Source organism: Rhizophagus irregularis, chromosome 1 (assembly GCF_026210795.1).
Source record: "Rhizophagus irregularis chromosome 1, complete sequence".
Taxonomy (NCBI): domain Eukaryota; kingdom Fungi; phylum Glomeromycota; class Glomeromycetes; order Glomerales; family Glomeraceae; genus Rhizophagus; species Rhizophagus irregularis.
The window spans coordinates 6,208,322-6,227,792 of NC_089429.1; the positions used below are offsets into that span (position 1 = coordinate 6,208,322).

A 19,471-nucleotide genomic window follows, 5' to 3' on the forward strand; every position below is an offset into this window, starting at 1 on the left:
AATTGCAGCCATATTATAATCTCTCAGCAATTAACACACTCACAGATATATTTAATAATTTTAATGAAGTTTAAAAAGTTATTTATTTAAGGAAAAAAAAGTATTAGCAGTGAAGAATTTGTAATGAAATCAACCTTCTATTTTAACCCTTAAGAATAATAAGTTAGAACTTCAGTTATCTGATATATTCAACCTATAAATTTTAACTACATTGTCATTTATGTTCAATATTAGAAAATTTATAATTGTGAGGTTGTTATTACATCTGGTAAATGGTCTTTCAAGGGTTGTTTAAACAAAAGGACAATTAACTTTGATTCTTAATTAAATAATAATACATTAATAATAAAGATAATAAAAACAAAAGGACCCATGTTATGAAAAACAACTGGTCATTTTTGAAAATAGTATTATTAATTACACAAAAGAAACCTAATTTTGTATTGGCAAAAGAAGCAGCAAAAACAAAATATGAATTATGGTGAATAATTTCCAGATAAAGATACTCTAGAAAAACAATTAGTTAATTGGAGAAGGAATTCCACAAAGTGAAATCAGCCAATCAATAATTACAAAGTTATCAGAATATAGACCAACAATTTAAAGAAAATAATAACTTACAATAACTTAAGAACTTGAAGTTTTAGTTCATTCTGGTAACAAATTACTTTTATTATATTTGACAACATAATAAGGATTTAACAACCTTCAAGAAGCTATTCCAAATGAAAATGAAAATCATTATATATTTATTATATTTATTATAAGAATCCTCACAAATTGGATGCCATTTTGGTGGCTATCAACATTTTACATGACTTAATAATAATAAAGAAAGCTAAAGCTCCTAAATATTGCTGTGTAGGAAAATTAGTTGTAAAGTATTACCATAATAGCTTGAATCCTTTTTTGTAGATATCAAAAAAGAAATAATTAATTGAAAATATCTTTAAAATATTAGAAAAAGGTTTTTACAACCAGAACTAAATCAAGATATCAAGATACTATTTTAGTTCACAAATTCATTAAAAAACTTAGTGTATCAAGTGAATCAAGTAGTTAAGACAACTATTTAGCCTTTGGAATCTGATGATAATTGTTACCAAATAACCTTTATTATATCCAAAAAGATTCAAAAAACATTTGAAAATTTTATGTTAATAAGATCACACAATAATTATTCAGTTCTTAATAATTACTATAATGGGAATTCATATTATAATATGATAAATAATAATGAATTCTTAAAGAGAAATAATTTGTGTTTAAAAAGAATTTTGTTATATATACTGAACCCAACCAGACTATTTAAAGTGCAAGTTTAAATGTAAATGTTATAGCATATTATTGTGATACAATTATAAAAACTCCTATATTTAATATCCAAATCCCAAATATCTTAACTATATAATATAAAATCAATATAAACTAAAATTACAAAAGAATTAATTCTAACGCAAAATCATCAGTATGACAATAACTAGCAATACAATCAGCCTGACCAGCAGCAATGAGGACCTGGATAATAAATATCAGTAGGATCATCAGAATGACAACCAGTGGGTTCTTCATACCAATCAGATTGATGGCCAGCAAGATGATTTTTAAATAATTTTTAAATTTGAACAGTTATATATAATGAAATTTGATAAACAAACTTTCTAATTGCTGACCAAAAATTTCCATTTACATATATACTTGTAATATTATAAAAAAAATACATTTTTTTCCCAAGAATTCAATTGAATTATTTTAAAGTTTAACTGCTTCAATCTTATCAGATACATATAAAACTACTGTATTTCTGAATATTTGGATTTCAAAACTGAAAAAAATATAAAAAATACGTTTTCTCTTAAATCTAGCAAAGGCATAAAAGAAAATATCTGATATAAATTCAAAATAAGCATATTGTCTCGAAGCTCTCTCTTAGAATATAATTATTATATATTGAATACTATTGAACAAACATTTTTTTTAGTATCATCAGTTAAAAAATTATTTAATATTCAATTATGGCCAGAAAAAAAAAAATTTCTTTTTTAATATCAGACAAATTTTTTTAGTATTTCATTAAGTAGAAATGTCAAATAGTCAAAGTATCAAAACGAAAAATTTTTTTTTAGTATCAAAATAATATTTGGATTAGCTAATTTTTTTCAGTATTCCATTGGAATCAGCCAGATTTTTTTTGAATTACATTATGGATGTAGCTGATGTCTCACTATACAATATTAATACTAAAGTTTATTAATAATGTTGTTACGTAGTAAAATTAATTTATACATCACTCTTAAAAAGGAATTAATTAATAAGATTAATTGGAATGTGAAATGTGTATATGGAAGGATAATTAAAGATTTAAGAACATTTTATAAGATTGAGTATACAAACCACCTAATATAACCATAACTCTAACTCTTTCTAAAAATTATAATCCAAGAATTCAGTTTACAAAACCAGCCAATACGAAATTTTACGAGACAAGTTATCAGAAACTTATGAAAAAGAAATTATTTAATTACAATGCAATATTGGTAAATCAGAAAAATTATAGTTTAAAAGGTTAGATTACAAATATTCTTAGTATAACTAGAATTCTTAATAGTACTCTTAGCATAGATATTCAAAATTTTCTATATTACAACTAGGATTCACCTGTTAACTACGTTAACAGTTAATGTTTAAATATATTTATATTAAATTATAATAAAAAATTTTTATTGAAAAATTTCTGGATAAACAACATTATAAGTATAATTAATTAAATTTGCATTATCTCCTAATTGTTTAATAATAAGAATTTTTAAATTTTTTCTTGATGTTATTCTTGAACATGCAACATATAATTGCCCATGAGAAAATACAGGAGTTGGAAGATACAAACCAACCCAATTTAATGATTGTCCCTGGGATTTATTAATAGTCATTGCAAATGCTGGTTGTACTGGAAATTGACGACGTTTAAGAGTAAAAGGAAAATTAGTATTTGAAGGTGATAAAGTAATACGTGGAATAAAAGTATATAATCCAGCATGTTTTCCAGTAATAATTTCTGCTTCAATAACATGCTTTTGAAAAGAACGACAAATTAATCTAGTTCCATTACAAAGACCATCAGATGGATTAAGATTACGTAATAATATAATTGGAGATCCTATTTTTAATGATAATTTATGAGGAGGAAGTCCTCCAATAGTTAAAGAATTAAGAAATTCTATTGGATACTGATGTTCTGGATTTGTTTGTTCTTCAATTATATCAGCACTATAATATTCAACTGCTTCTCCAGGAAACTGATCCATAATAATAGTATTAACATTATTAACATCAACATTTTTTGGAGTAAGTATAGCATGTTCAACCAAATATTGAGGATTAAAATGAGTTGTAAAATTAGAATAAATAAAATTAATAAGATCATTAATATTTTGTGATGGTAAAATAATATCATTAGGAAGTCGAATAATATTATTTTCTAATCCTCTAATAGTAGGGATACGTCCCTCTCCAACTTTAAGTAACCATTCAGCAAATTCCTTTTGTTCAGCAGCATCAGGTTGATTTTCTGTACGAAATAAACGCATATTAATCTTCAATGTTATTAATTTTACATGAGTCCATAAAGTTGATCTTCGTAAGCAAGATCCTACAATATCTTCACGATTTCCTTTTATTACTACTGGAAGTATTTGACGAAAATCACCTCCAAATACTATAACTTTACCTCCAAATGGTTTTTCTTCTAATAATGGATCTATAGCTTTCATAAGATCTTTTAATGTTCTATCAACAGCTTCAAATGCATATCTATGTGTCATTGGAGCTTCATCCCATATAATAAGTTTTGCAATTTGTAAAAGTGAAGCTAAATCTGAATTATGTTTTATAGAACAGGTAGAATCTTCATGGATATTAATAGGAATTTTAAAACAGGAATGAGCTGTTCGACCACCTGGTAAAAGAAGTGCAGCAATACCTGAAGAAGCTACAGCAAGAGCAATATCTCCATTTGAACGAACTTTTCCAAGTAAAGTACTATATTATATTATTATTAGTATATATATATATTGTATTGTATTATTAATAATTAGTAAATTAAAATAAAAAATGCTTACTTATATAAAAAGGTCTTTCCAGTTCCACCTGGACCATCCACAAAAAAAATATCAGAAGTATTATTTTCTACAGCTGTAATAATTTTTTTAAATGCAGCTTGCTGATCTATATTTAAACGGGAAAAATTATCTTCAGTAGATTTTGCAAGTTCTTCAATTTCATATTGTTGTTCTTCTCTAATTAAACGATTAGTATTTTGTTCATTATTAGGAGAAATAGTTGGAATAGGCATATTTGGAAATTCACTAAGATTTCTTCCATATTTACTTAAAATAGATTGCAAATGATAAAGAGCTCTATTACGTATATCATCTGTAAGTTCTAGAGTCATATTTCCAGTATTTTGACGAACTTGGAAAAGAATATCATCACTAAGAGTAGAAATATGTGTCTCCCAAAGTACTTCAGGTCTTGTTACTTCACAAAATAAAAGTAAAATAGCAAATAATTTACGTAATTGTATTCCAGTTTGTATTTGTTCAGCTTCCTTTAAACATTGATCCCATTCTTCATCATTTTGCAATAAGCCTAAAGCAATACATGCTTCTTTAAAAGAAGAATAAATAATTCCATTTACTGTACGAAGATTTTCAAAAGAAGTAGCACCACAAATAATATTAAGTAACATTCTTAAATAATATTGTTCACCTGCTGCAGGATGAACAAAATTCATACGACCAATAGAATCACCTCTTTGTCTTGGTTTCCAAATTTTAGTTTGATTATTATAAACCCATTGAATAGGAAAATCTGCATATGTAGTTTGTTTTGCATTTGGATATTTAGTGTTAGCATCAAACCATGCAGTAAGAGTAGATTTTTCTATAGTAGAACGTCTAATTATATCTTCTAACCGTTCATCATCTTGAAATAATACCATATGTTGACCTGGAAGATGAACACATAATTGTATAACATCAGGTTTTTCATTATGTAAACGATAATGAAATATTCTCCATGAAGCTTCTGATGCTGAAATATAGCGAGCATCAAGATATAAATTTATTTCATCATTCACAATTTCTACAGTAGCACGATCATGACCTTTGTATACATATTTAAAAAGATATTTTATAGCAGTAATTGATGAACAAATTTCCACATTAATATGACAATTATATTTGGTTGTAAGATAAGGATTATATGGTACTACCCAACGATTATCTAACTTAATTTTATTTACTTCTATAGTTTGATTGTCATTTCTTCGTCTATAAATAGGATAACCATCTTCATTTTCTATAGTATTTTCCTGAAAATTTCGTGGATATCTTTTAGAGCATTTTCCATCTTTCATACATGGAGCATTTAAATTAAGTATACCACATGGTCCATGCATCATTGTTTGCTTAACAGTGTTAAATGTATCAGGATTACTATTTTTATTAGGAATTTCAGCTGATATAATTGTATCATAATCTGCAACAGTTTTGGGTTTATAAGTTTGAGCAAGAATAAGAAGAACATGAGCATGTGGTAATCCACGTTTTTGAAATTCTATTGTATATAAATAAGCTAATACTTTTCCAAAAATATCTTCTTTTAAAATATCATTAAATATTGCTTTTAATTTCATATTAAATATACGACTAATTAAATCAGGACGATCTTGTGCAGTTTGACCCAAAAGAAGAGCATTTTGAATTTCAGGCCATTTTGGATTGCAAGTTATTGTAATAAATAAATCAGGTTTTCCAAATACTCGTACAATAGCCATTGCATCTTGATATAATTTATGCATTTGTCGAGGACCTCCAGTAAAACTTGATGGTAATATAATTCGTTGTCCTACATTTGTTGTTCTATCACCTGAAATCATTGCATCTTGAATTCCATTATATAATTCTGCACGTATTCGTTTTTGATTAAATCTTAAATAATTAAGACGTGTATGTTCTACTATTGTATACATATCAACAATCCATTGTTGAAAAAGTCGACCAAAATAATGTAAAGTTGTTGCTTCATTAGAACGACCAATTTGAAGTCGATAGGCAAAATAATTCATTGCAGTAACATATTTTTCATCTGTTTCATCATTATCACTATAAATTTCTAATACTTCATTATTATTATCATGTATAGAAATATTATCATTTTTATTATATATAGGTATTTTAGGATGCCATCCATCTTCACCTCTAGGAAACATAAGAACATAATGAAGTGGTGTATAAGCACAATGTAGTTCTGAAATTCGCTTTATATTACCTTCATGTGGTTGCAATACAATATCTCGATTTTGGTGTTCTATTTCTTGTCCATTACCTATCATAATAGCTGCAACTTCTGATGCATTTGGAGTATTATAACGTCGAGGATCCTTTGTTCTATTATTAGTAATTACTAATTTTAAATCTAATGAAGGATTATGTTTTAACAAATTTCCAGCTTGACGAAATTGATTAACATATGGATTAATATCATGTAACATTTGTTGTAATTCTCCAAGAATCATAGGATCAAGTCCAGGCATTATATTTAATCTATTTTGTATTTCATGATCAGTATCATAAATATATATTTGAGCAAATTGAGGTTGGGTTTCAGAATTGGGTAATAAAGAACCAATTCTATGATACATTTCTCCATGAATACGAAAAGTATAAATACCACTGGTACCAGTAATCTGTTGGTCAATTTTTGCTCCTATTGATGTAAAAGATAAAGCAGAATTATACATTCTAATATTTTGTCTAAATGTACATGAGCGTGGATCAGTTCCAGTAAGAAGTGTATTAAGAGGTGATGGTAATTCTTGAAGAAAAGGAAGTATTACTTTGCCTCTTGCACAGCAAGTACTAAATACTGGTAATTTTACTGATTTATTAATTCTTTCATCTAACCACATCATAGCTCCACACTCATTACATTTATAAGTCATATTACCTAATGTATGATGATGTAATCCAAGAGAAATCCATGGATAAATACGTGCTTTTGGAATTGGTAATAATTCAATAATTTCATCAGTAACTTCTTTTGTTCTTTTTGATGATGCTGTATTTTCTTTTTCAATTCTCCTTTTTCGCTCACGATAAGTTCGTTGACGATCAGCCTGAAGTATTTTTTGACGTTCTCTAAGCATTTCACTATTCATGTTATTTATATTTTAAAGTTTAAATTAATATAAATTGTAATTTTTTTTGGTTTATTTAAATAAATTTAATATATAATATATATATGATATTAAAAATTTGATTTTTTTAAATTCCACTTTATTTATATTTAAATTTAATAATTAAATAAAAAAAATTTTAAAATTAAACTTTATTAATATAACTAATAAACTTAATTTTTTTGTTTTACATATTTAGAATTTAAAATGGTTTTTTTTTTCTTTATAATCCTAAAAAAAATGCATAAATGGTCTTTTTTTCTTTATTCTTTATAATCCTAAAAAAGATACATAAATTAAAGTAAGTACTGCATTTATAGAAATCAAACAATTTTTGTTAAAATAAAAATTGGCCTCAGAACACTTAGGTTACCAAGATTTTCAACCTTAAGAATCAAAAATGCAATAAGTGGGTTGAGCTCTTCCGGCGGGGTCTACCTCATTAGAGTGTCCCTTAGGTCGTCAGCCATTAGCACCCAACTGCCTATGACCCAATGATACATCACCACTACCTTCCGATACCACAAGATCCCAAGTATTACATAGGAGCACGGCGCTTTCGCTATGTGCATACCCTGCCTCCATGATACGGCCTACCATATAGAGGTCTTAATGGTGCATTTCATCAGCGGGCCAAAAAACCCTCGAATGATCCCCCAATTACAGTAGTACCTTGTAATCTGCATATAGTTTCCGTTTTGGTCGGTTCCCACGGGTGAGTCTTTTTTCATTTTCATTGTTTCTTTTTTTTATTTGTTAAAGAAAAAATGAAATAAAAAAGAAACGGAGTTAAAAAAAAAGGAAATTTTTTTTTGTAAAACGAAAAGAACAGCCGATAAGGGAGGAAAAAAAATGTTTTTTTTTTTAAACGAAAAGGAATGGCCGATGAGGGGACAAAAACAAAATAATAATTTTTTTTTAAATGAAAGGACCGAAAAAAAACAAAAAATTAAAAAAAAAGGATTTTTTTTTAAAAAAAAAACGAAAGGGGGGGGAAGTTAAAATGAAAGGACCGAAAAAAAAACAAAAAATTAAAAAAAAAGGATTTTTTTTTAAACGAAATGAATGACCGATGAGGGAGGAAAAAAATGTGTTTTTTTTTAAAAAAAAAACGAAAGGGGGGGAAGTTAAAATGAAAGGACCGAAAAAAAAACAAAAAATTAAAAAAAAAAAGGATTTTTTTTTAAACGAAATGAATGACCGATGAGGGAGGAAAAAAATGTGTTTTTTTTTAAAAAAAAAACGAAAGGGGGGGGGAAGTTAAAATGAAAGGACCGAAAAAAAAACAAAAAATTAAAAAAAAAAAGGATTTTTTTTTAAACGAAATGAATGACCGATGAGGGAGAAAAAAAAATGTGTTTTTTTTTAAAAAAAAAAACGAAAGGGAGGGGAAGTTAATTTTTCATAAACGGAAAAAAAAAAATCTGATTTAATTGAACTATTCGAAGTGATTAAAAATAAGTACTTACTTTAATATCCCGCACCAAATACACAATATACGCCAAAATTTTCTTTGTTTTACGGGTTAACGAAGACTCCCTAATATTAACGAAATAGTTTAATATTGTTTCCATTCTCGGCTCTTCGACAATTTCGGCGCTTTGGAATTTAAGGTGAGTTCTTGTTTTTCGTTCTCTTTTTTTTCGTTTTCACTTCGTTCTAATTTCGTTTCTTTTTAGGTCCTGGTTCTTAGCATTTCGGCTCTTCGGTTAATTATCTAATCTATGAACTAACCGCGGAGAATCGGGATAATCAAACTGCAATGTTGAAAATGTTGGAGAAAGAAAATTAAAAAATTCTGAACGTCTTTAGAATAGGCTGATTAAGAGATCAAATACCATATAATAAACACCATCAACATGATTAAGCGTTTCGGTCCACCTTTCATAGAACGAAGGTACGTCTTTTTTTTCGTTCTTTTCGGTCTTGTTTCGTTCTTTTCGATCTTGTTTCATTTTTTTTGATCTTGTTTCGATCTTGTTTCATTCTAACTTTTCTCTGTTCTTAGGTCCCGGTTCTTTGACAGATACCACCGGATAGCTGGGATTATCTATTCTCCAGACCAATGCATTCGATAAAATATACATACCTTTATCACCAGGAATAAACTCCTTCGAAGGATAAAGCTCTACCTCACCATCCGGATTCACCCACTTATACATGTGATTAATTAAATTAATAAAGTAAGTTTACTACTCTCATAATATTATCAACCACATGTATACCTGTAAATAAAACGTAGTAAGAGAGCTCTTCGGTTCGAAGGTATGTCCTTTTTTTTCGTTTCTTTGTTATTTCGTTTCTTTGTTGTTTTCGTTTCTTTGTTTTCGTTCTTTTCGTTCTAACTTTTCTCTGTTCTTAGGTCCCGGTTCTTTGGCATTTCGGCTCTTCGGTTCGAAGGTATGTCCTTTTTTTCGTTTCTTTGTTGTTTCGTTTTTGTTCTTTTCGTTCTAACAAACTCTTTTTTTCCTCTTAGGTCCTGGTTCTTTCTTCAACAACTTCGGCGCTTTGGCAATTCAGTTCCACATTTCGGTTCTAAGGTGGGTTCTTTTTTGTTTATATTTGTTTTCTTTTTCGTTTTCGCTTCGTTCTAACTTATTTCCTCTTAGGTCCCAGTTCTTTCTTCGGCTACTTCGGCACTTTGGCATTTCGGTTTCACACACAGGTGGGTCCTTTTCTTTTTTTTTTTGTTTTCTTTTTCGTTTTCTAAATTATTTCTAACTTCTTTTTCTTTTCTTCTTTTTTTTTTGTTTACTTCTTTCAGTTCTTCTTTCTTTTCGTTTCTTTTTCGTTTTTTTCACTGCGCTTTTTTTATTTTTTTTTTAAGAAAAAGGAGAAAGAAAATGACTAAACGCGTAATTATTTTTGACGCGTTATATATACATAAATATCAAGATCGGTACTTTTGCGCACGATGTGGTCACACAATTGTAAATGGTTAATTTATGTGGGTAGTCTAAACATAACGCCCACGTGATTGCAGTGTTTTTAAATATTTAGATTATGACTAAAAGTTAAAACTTATTATTAAAAATTATTCAACTAGAAAAAATTGGTTACATAGCTATAAACATGATGAATTCTGATCTGAAATCACAAGGCAATTTATAGAGCTACTTAGTACCACCAATTCCCAAGTTTGAATTATTTGGAACACTATAATATTATTTTACTGTATTAGTTTAATTAGAGCAGATATATTTCAAAATCAGAATAGTTAAGAAATATTAAATTCTTAAAATAGTCCATCAAATGCAATTACTCAATGGTCACTTGTAAACTTTATTTTTCAGATTCTCCTTTATCAAATTTTTATAACATTCTTTACAAAATGATCCTATAATTTGGATGCTAAAAAGACCACCTCAAAGCATGAATTAATTCACATAAAATGCTAAAACATGAATCTTCTCTGTATATAGCTATATTGAATGAATCCTTATCCATTTGGCTTATTTTATAGAAAATGCTTTAATACTATTATTAAAATACTATAGCAAATAAGGAACAACCACTTACTTCACACCAGATTGGAAAATATATAAATGAGTTGAAAGGAGAATCAGAAAGGACACATCCACACTTTACCAGCATTTATATTCTGATGTGATCTTTAACTGAAGTAAGGACAATAGCTTATCACCTCCATTTAAAAAAATTTTTAAACCTGTCAGAGCTCTTAAAAGCCTTCAGTAATTTTGAAGTTTTTTTGGTTTGCTAGTGGTGATTAATTTTTTTTCGTATGTGGTTTGCCGGGCAGTAATTAAAAAAAAATTTTTGTATGTGGTTCACATAAGATTATTTACATCATATACATGAAGATTCTAATTCTTTAAGATATTGAAAAATCAAAATTGAATCAATCCTTTTACTTGGATACTCAATATGCTTAATATACTCAATATACTGAATATATGATACAAAAACATGATATGAAAAAAATTATGAAACAAAAAAGTTGTTAAATTAGTAAATTATATATTTATTATTATGTATGGTTAACAGTATTGTATATTAGTAATCACTTCAATCCAGAATTTTATACAACTGATCATAAAGTGGTATTCATGGAATTCTGGACTAACAACTTATTTAAACAACACTTTAATGCCAAACGACATTAACAAAACCGACAAAACATGATTTTCATGTAGTATATTCACTAACTCTTATTGATATAATAGAATTGATCACAGTAATAATAAAGTAAAAGTAGAGAGATTGAAGGATTGCATTATTTTTTCTTAATGCTTAATGAAAAACATGTTTCATTTTGAATATGACAATATAATAATAAAAATAATAAACCAAGTTATCAAATAGAATATATGAATAAAGTAGTAAACAAAAGTAAAGAATGAGTTAGGAGTAGAACAGAATAATAAGAGAAGCAAAAGGAGATTGAAAAAAGGAGGAATAATGATTTTGGAAGAATTAAAAGATGAAAGTTTATTTTAAAAAAGAATTTGGATGAGGTGGCTGAGTAATATAGAAAATTTTTGAAGATAATGAAATTCAAAAAGGAATGGTATAAACAATAAGAAAATTAAGGATAAAAAAAGAAAATAATCAGTGGTGGTTGAGGAAAACAATGATTTTAATTTCTTCAAAAATTTAAATATATTTATTTCTTTGGATAGTCCTTTATAACTCTTAACTATCTAAATCAGACATTATTAAATATAAGCTCAACAAAAATATAAAAATGAATATTTTTGTCTTTAAAATATAAAAAAATCAAGGTTTCAATTTAATGATGAGAAATGAAGTTATATTAAAGAGCTTTATAATAAAAAATTAGTGAAACCATAGAATATTATTATAAAAAAAAATTATTTTTAAAATAAAGCAAGTCTTACTTTAAGGTATTTTTAATACTAGATTAAGTAATGGTAGTAAAATCACAGCTTATTATTTTAACCTAAATGGAGCTCTAATAAAAGTTAATAGACCACTTTCACACAGAAATATGTTTAAAAGTTATTTGAAAGTCATTATAAGGCAATTCCACAAATTGGTGGACATCAATAAGAGAAGATTATATTAATAAACTTGCTCTTAAATACATGCAATAATAACTAACATATCTTCAAAAATAAAAATGAGGAAAATAAGAATAATAACAAGGAAATTAGGAAATAAAGAAATTACAGCAAACAATTAACAATATTTTAAAATAATAATTATGATTTTAGTAGTTTATAGTTAGTTATATAAACAGAGTATGATGATAAAGAACTGATGGACACATCTTCACAATAATACTGATATCAAATACATACACATACATGTATGTATATGTACTACAAGAAGGACAAGCCACTAAAGATTTTACCTCTGAAGGTTTTTGCAAATTAGCAGATTTTTTAGTAAATATCATGGCTCATAAACTTGCAGTTACTTAAGCCATGAAAACAAAAAAAAATTGAGAATTTAATTGTTAAGTCAGTATAGTCGCAATATTGAGTTATTTTCACTTTTATGAACATCTTTAATATTCAGGATCTGTTAAAAATAAATAGTGAATTTATTGTTTAGCTTGCTTATAACCTTTTAATCTCACCTTTTTGTTAGCATCTACCTTTCTCTTAACACCACCACTCTTGTCTTTACCTGACATTGGTACATTTTATTGATGATTATTATAAAATCTTCTATATAATGTTATGTCATAATTCATGTTGAACAAAAAATTTTAATTTTACACCATGTTATTCATGCAGACAAGCTATTAAGGTGTGCAAGGGATAAATATTCAGAATTATTAAATTTAGATTAATATTTGCATAAAACTGATAGATAAATTTGATGAAGGAAAAAAATAAAAGCTAACACAAGAAGTCTTTGTATAGAAAATACCTTTAGATCATAGGAAGATGTTGAAGAAATAAAAAGCACAAAAATCCACTCCTAAACTTTGATAGTAAATGAAATATGGATCAAAAAAGGGAATAATGTTAAATTAGTTGAATATAGCTTATTCAATACATTATATTAATCTGGACTTACAAATATATGAAGAATGGTTTCCCTCAAAAAATTTCTTTGTTTACAACAATTTCGTATAGAAGAAGAAATGTACAGTAAGATCTTTGTAACATAAACCTCAATCAGGGAATGGTATTGAAGACCAACAATTGATTATGACTCTGTTGGATATCAATCATATAGATTTCTTATGTCCTAATTTGTCCCTTAGATTTTCTTTAAAATATGAACTTTAAGAACAAATCATTTACTTATATTAATTGTATTAATTGTAAAAGAAATTCAGAATAAGTAATAATTAATGATAATAAATTGTATATTAATATAACATAAAATCGTTATCATTATTAAAAATTGGATAATTGGAAATTTTTTTCATAAGTGTTTAGTAAATTAGTAAATTAGCAAGAAATCAAGTAAATTTTTTCTTTTATAGATCTTTAATTTATTTTTTGAGACAATTATAATAAAACAATATTTGTAACTACTGTATAAAATAAATTATTAATTTTAATTAAAATCTTAATCATATTTAGCTTAACAAGTTACATAAAATATTAAAATCTTAAATATATATATATACTGTATATATTCTTCTAAATTCCACTCATAATTGCTGTGATTGTTGTCATGTTGTGACTAGGGATGGCAATGGTCGGTCATGGTCGGTTATCGGTCGGTCATAACCGGTTATGGGTCTTTGACCGACTGACCATTTTTGCTGACCGTTTTTCTGACCGTTTGACCGACCGTTTAACCATTTTTTTTAGTGAATTTAATTAAGAAAAAATGTTAAAAAGTTTTTTTTTTGATTAAATCCACTAACAAAAACATTCTACAACTTTTTTTATTGATTCAGCTCATAAAAAAAGTGTTAAATGAATAGGGTTGGTTAAATGGTCGGTTAACGATCGGTTAAACGGTCGATTAAACGGTCAGTCAAACGGTCGGACAAAACTGGTCAGTTAAATGGTCAGTCAGAGTCTTTGACCAACCAATATCAGTCACGGTTATTAACCGGTCATGACCAGTTATGACCGTAACTATTGCCATCCCTAGTTGTGACCCCATTTGAAGTTTTATCATCAGATAATCCTTCATTATATAAATATTGAATTACACTTTCTATTCCTCCAAAGCTTATTTATAACTATATAATAGAAAAAAAAAATTGAAAATTAATTAGAATCGATACTTTCGATATATTTACATATTTTTGTTTATTTTATTTTTATTCAAATTACTTGCCGGAATGATAGCATGGTGAACCTATTAATTGAAAATCACTATATTACAATTATAATTAAATCAAAAAATGTAATTTTTTTTACCTTTAAAAATATGCAAATGTAATAAATAATAATAGGCGTACATTGTAAAATAAAGACTAAGATTATAAGTTAAGACTTTTTTAAAGGTTCTTCTTTCAATATCGGTAATTTTATTAAACGAATTTGAAATGGATAAATTGTCGTCTTTAACATCGCGAATTACTTTTACTACATCTGCGTAACAAAGCATGATAGTTGTCAATGTGGTGAATATAACTAATGACAATATAAACCAACATTGCTACATTATTGTATCCAACTTTAGTACCGCACCTAAAAAAATTACAATGTGAATATCTTCCACGTAATGTTTTATAATATATGACATAATTATTTGACGTACGAGATCCAATAGATCAATAGGCGTTTGGGAATTATTAATGGTATGAAAATAATTGGAAGCCAAATTTATAATCATATTTTCCCAAAGTCAAATGGTGTTACAATAGATATACTAGCTGCAACCTATTAAAATAAATTCCGGTGATTAAGTTTCATGTATAAGATTCAGATGCTACCAGATTTATTTTATTAAAACAAAAAAATTTTACCAATAATATATTTGGCAAAATGAAGATTGTGAAAAACATTCCAAGGATTTACAAAGTAGAAATGGCCATGAAATGGTTTCGTTCTTATTTATGAATTCTGTTCTCTTTGAAGCTGCATATGACTATATAAATTGTCGATATAATTTAGTTTAAAATTTTAAAATCGGAGTTAATTTGATAATTTTGACAAAATTTTAAAATTTTATCAATTAGGCCGTTCCAACTTGATTATTTGTTTAACATCCACCACCCCCCTCTATTTTTTTAAAAATTTGAGATCTAATAAACACATATTATTAAATACCCCCTCCCTCTATTTTTGAAAAAATTTAAAAGCTAATAAACATATAATGATAAATAATCCCTTCTGAAATTTTCAAATTTTCCTATGTTTATTTATTGAGTTTGTTTAACTTAAACCCCCCTCCTCCCTTAATTTTTTCAAAAGGCCTGGATGTTAAACAAACAATTAAGTTGCAACAGCCTAATACTTACGAACTCCATTAAGATGGATGACGAATATAAATATAAGGATAATAATTATTATAAATACCATAAAGACTGCCATTAGAATAATTGATATCATGAATAAATTTTATTTAGTACCTGTAATTGCTATATAAAATGGAAACCTAAATGATAATAGTCCTCCGAAAAAAATCCGATCTGATCTGGATCCGCAGATTTGATCTGAGTCAGATCTGGTTCAGTTTTCAAAATTCTGATCAATTTCGGATCGGATCAGATCATAATACAAGAAAATCTGATCCGATCTGAACAGATTCGGATCAGATTTTTTTTTAAATAAAAAAACTTTTCCTGGACGAACGGACGAAGCCGGACGACCAAGATTTAAAAGAACGAACTAGGTAAGTTCATTTCTTTTTTTTTTGTTTTTTTTACTTGAGGGAACGTATTTAACGGTTCCCTTCTTTTTTAGTAGGAAGCCTGGATGAACGAAGCCTAACGACACGACCAGGATTTAAAAAAAATGAACGAACTATGGTAAGTTCGTTCCTTTTTTTATTTTTTATTTTTATTTTTTATTTAAGGGAACGTAATTAACGTTCCCTTTCTTTTTTAGGAAACCTAGACGTGAGATGAAGGAACGACCAGGATTTAAAAAAAAGAACGAACTATGGTAAGTTCATTTCTTTTATTTTTATTTTATTTTTTTTACTTAAGGGAACGTAATTAATGTTCCCTTTCTTTCTTTTTTTTTAGGAAACCTGGACGTGAGACGAAGGAATGACCAGGATTTAAGAGAACGAACTATGGTAAGTTCGTTTCTTTTATTTTATTATTTTATTTTTTATTTAAGGAAACGTAATTAACGTTCCCTTTCTTTTTTTTAGGAAACCTGGACATGAGACGAAGGAACGACCAGGATTTAAAAAAAAAGAACGAACTACGGTAAGTTCATTTCTTTTATTTTTATTTTATTTTTTTACTTAAGGGAACGTAATTAACGTTCCCTTTCTTTTTTAGGAAACCTGGACGTGAGACGAAGGAACGACCAGGATTTAAGAGAACGAACTATGGTAAGTTCGTTTCTTTTATTTTATTTTATTTTTTTTTACTTAAGGAAACGTAATTAACGTTCCCTTTCTTTTTTTAGGAAACCTGGACGTGAGACGAAGCTGAACGACCAGGATTCAAAAAAAAGAACGAACTATGGTAAGTTCATTTCTTTTTTTTGTTTTTTTTTATTTTTACTTAAGGGAACGTACTAATTAACGTTCCCTTTCTTTTTTTAGGAAACCTGGACGTGAGACGAAGCTGAACGACCAGGATTCAAAAAAAAGAACGAACTATGGTAAGTTCGTTTCTTTTTTTTGTTTTTTTTTTATTTTTACTTAAGGGAACGTAATTAACATTCCCTTTCTTTTTTTTTAGGAAACCTGGACGTGAGACGAAGCTGAACGACCAGGATTCAAAAAAGAACGAACTATGGTAAGTTCATTTCTTTTTTTGTTTTTTTTCTTTTTACTTGAGGAACGTAATTAACGTTCCCTTCCTTTTTTAGGACAAGGACCAGATCCGAACCAGATTCAGATCAGATTCAAATCAGATTCAAATGGATCTGAACCAGATTCGGATCAGATTGAACCAGATCTGATCGGATTCAGATCAGATCAGATCTATTAAAATAAAAATCAGATCGGATCAGATTTAAGCTGAATCCGGTCTGAACCGATCTGTTAGGAGCACTAAATGATAATGATATATTACTATGACCATATTTCTGTTCTTAAAGAACCTGAAAACTCAAGGAATTAATAACTAATGGAATAATCATTGCAATGTAAAAATTGGTTTTAGCGCCAAAACCATAAGATGAATGTCCTTGAGATTTACTTATATGGTTGATAATAAATTTTAAATATTATTTGATATATATATATATATATTAAAATAAAAATGAATTTATTATGATCATATTTGACCCATATCGTTATTTTTATCTTATCATTTTTTTATTTTTATGATATCTATGAGATGATGATAATTACTAATTGGCTTTTATATATTGTTTATGTCCAAAAAAACTGTGAATTATTGTTCGCTGTGTTACATTAAAAGAAGCTTACATTTTCTACATAGTAATTAATCATTTGTATATAATTATTTTGATGGTTAGTGCGAGAATTTAAAGTTGATACGATTTTAATATAAGTAAAATTTTTTTAATTGGTTAATAAGATTCACTTGATCACCATGAAGTTTGAAAACCCTAAAAATATTATAATAATAAATTTGTAATATTACAAAGTAATATTACAAACAAAGGGAAGTCAAAGCGATTGTAATTAATTTTATTAAATTAAAAATTTAACTTGTCGAAATGTTTAAAAAAATTCTGTTGAGTCGAGACTTTAGAACTTTACAGAATTGGTCGCTACTATGCCACTTGATACTAAAAAAGATTATGCAACGAATCACAAAATTATTTATTGAATAAACCTAATGAATTACATATATAAATATTTAAATAACGTAATTTTTAAGTAATTTGCTTTTTTAGAATAATATCAAGTAACAAAAAAATATATTTGCAACCATTCAAATGATAATATTATATAGCATAAGCAAAAGAGTTTTTCAGTCAGACAAGTATTTTAACCATAACCTCATAAATTATTCTACAAGGATTAATAAAAGAGTTTTTCAGATACTCGTGTTAAATCTAAGTTTACTAATTAAACAATGATTTCATACATATATTTATCTCAGGCTGGAGTAACAAGAAAACTTCACCAATTAACATTCATCATTTTTGGTCACCAGATCTAAAATTTATGTTAATGTTATTTTTCTAATGGTAATACTTATTAAGTAAGGATAATTAATGCAAGTAATATAATCTTTCATTTACAGGAGTCATCTGCCCTAAACGAATAAAACTTGAGTACATATTGTATGCCAATTTTTTAATGGCCAGAAAATAATTAGGAGTCACTTTTATTGAATAATTCTGCAATAATCTTTCTAACAGCCCTCACAATACGCTGAATTCAAAAGTCCATAAAAAAGTATGTATTTTTCTGAAGATTCGTGCAAGAGTGAGAGTGAATCAAACTATCTTCTCCGGAAGAATGTGCATCTGTTACCGAAATATATCAGCAAGTAAAAGTCGACGGTTGGTTAAAATAAGTCGTATAAACACCAGGTTATCAACGGGATTCTTACTCAATACTACTTATCCGGTATTGTTCGTTAAGAATCGTTAAAATAAACAACTACAAAATACGATAATGATAACACATGTCAAGTAATAAATGAATATTATATCAAAACACACAGAAACAACAATTATCGATACGAATCATACGATGTATAACAGTTTTTATTAATAATCGTTATGAAGTGATAGGTAGTATAACAAAGCAATAATAAATGATGAAAGGTGGTAGGAAAAGGATTTCTACTATAACTGATAAGAATACAACTTATAGTACTGACTACTTTTATCAACGAGTTGGTGAAAGGTATTTATATCTATTCTCCATCTCTTTTTCCAACACCATCTATTATCATATCAAAATCTAATCTACCGATATGTTTTAAACACATAACGGAACATGTTTCATTGTAATATGGCTGGTTACTATAATAGTGATAAAAATAACCCATTATAAGCCCTTCTTTTAATAAGTCACGAATGACAATTTCTATTAGCTGATTATTATTAATCAGGCTATCCTTCATTGACTCTTAATATAGATCTTATACACTAATAATCTTTAATAATACAAATGTAGACAATAAATAAAATAATATAATATAAAAATAATATAAAATAATATAAACAAATATGTGATAAAAATAATTATTCTATCGCTACATATGTAAAAATAATAATA

The 19,471-nt window shown here is 27.3% G+C and overlaps 2 protein-coding genes across 2 annotated transcripts; one reads left to right on the plus strand and one right to left on the minus strand.

Moving 5' to 3' along the window:
• Window positions 1-3,132: 3,132 nt before the first annotated feature.
• OCT59_001295 (uncharacterized protein) lies at window positions 3,133-7,219 on the minus strand (the record flags this gene model as incomplete). The annotated part of the gene is made up of 8 exons (XM_066139459.1): window positions 3,133-3,157; window positions 3,229-3,568; window positions 3,728-3,904; window positions 3,980-4,038; window positions 4,119-4,536; window positions 4,768-5,091; window positions 5,872-6,260; window positions 6,801-7,219. The coding sequence occupies 8 exons, from the start codon at window positions 7,217-7,219 to the stop codon at window positions 3,133-3,135; spliced, it is 2,151 nt and encodes a 716-aa protein (XP_065988861.1).
• Window positions 7,220-16,098: 8,879 nt separating this feature from the next.
• Window positions 16,099-16,890, plus strand: OCT59_001296 (uncharacterized protein; the record flags this gene model as incomplete). Its single annotated transcript, XM_066139461.1, has 7 exons — window positions 16,099-16,112; window positions 16,192-16,248; window positions 16,332-16,342; window positions 16,463-16,520; window positions 16,596-16,652; window positions 16,726-16,784; window positions 16,865-16,890. 7 exons carry the CDS (start codon window positions 16,099-16,101, stop codon window positions 16,888-16,890), a joined length of 282 nt encoding a protein of 93 aa, XP_065988862.1.
• Window positions 16,891-19,471: the final 2,581 nt, after the last annotated feature.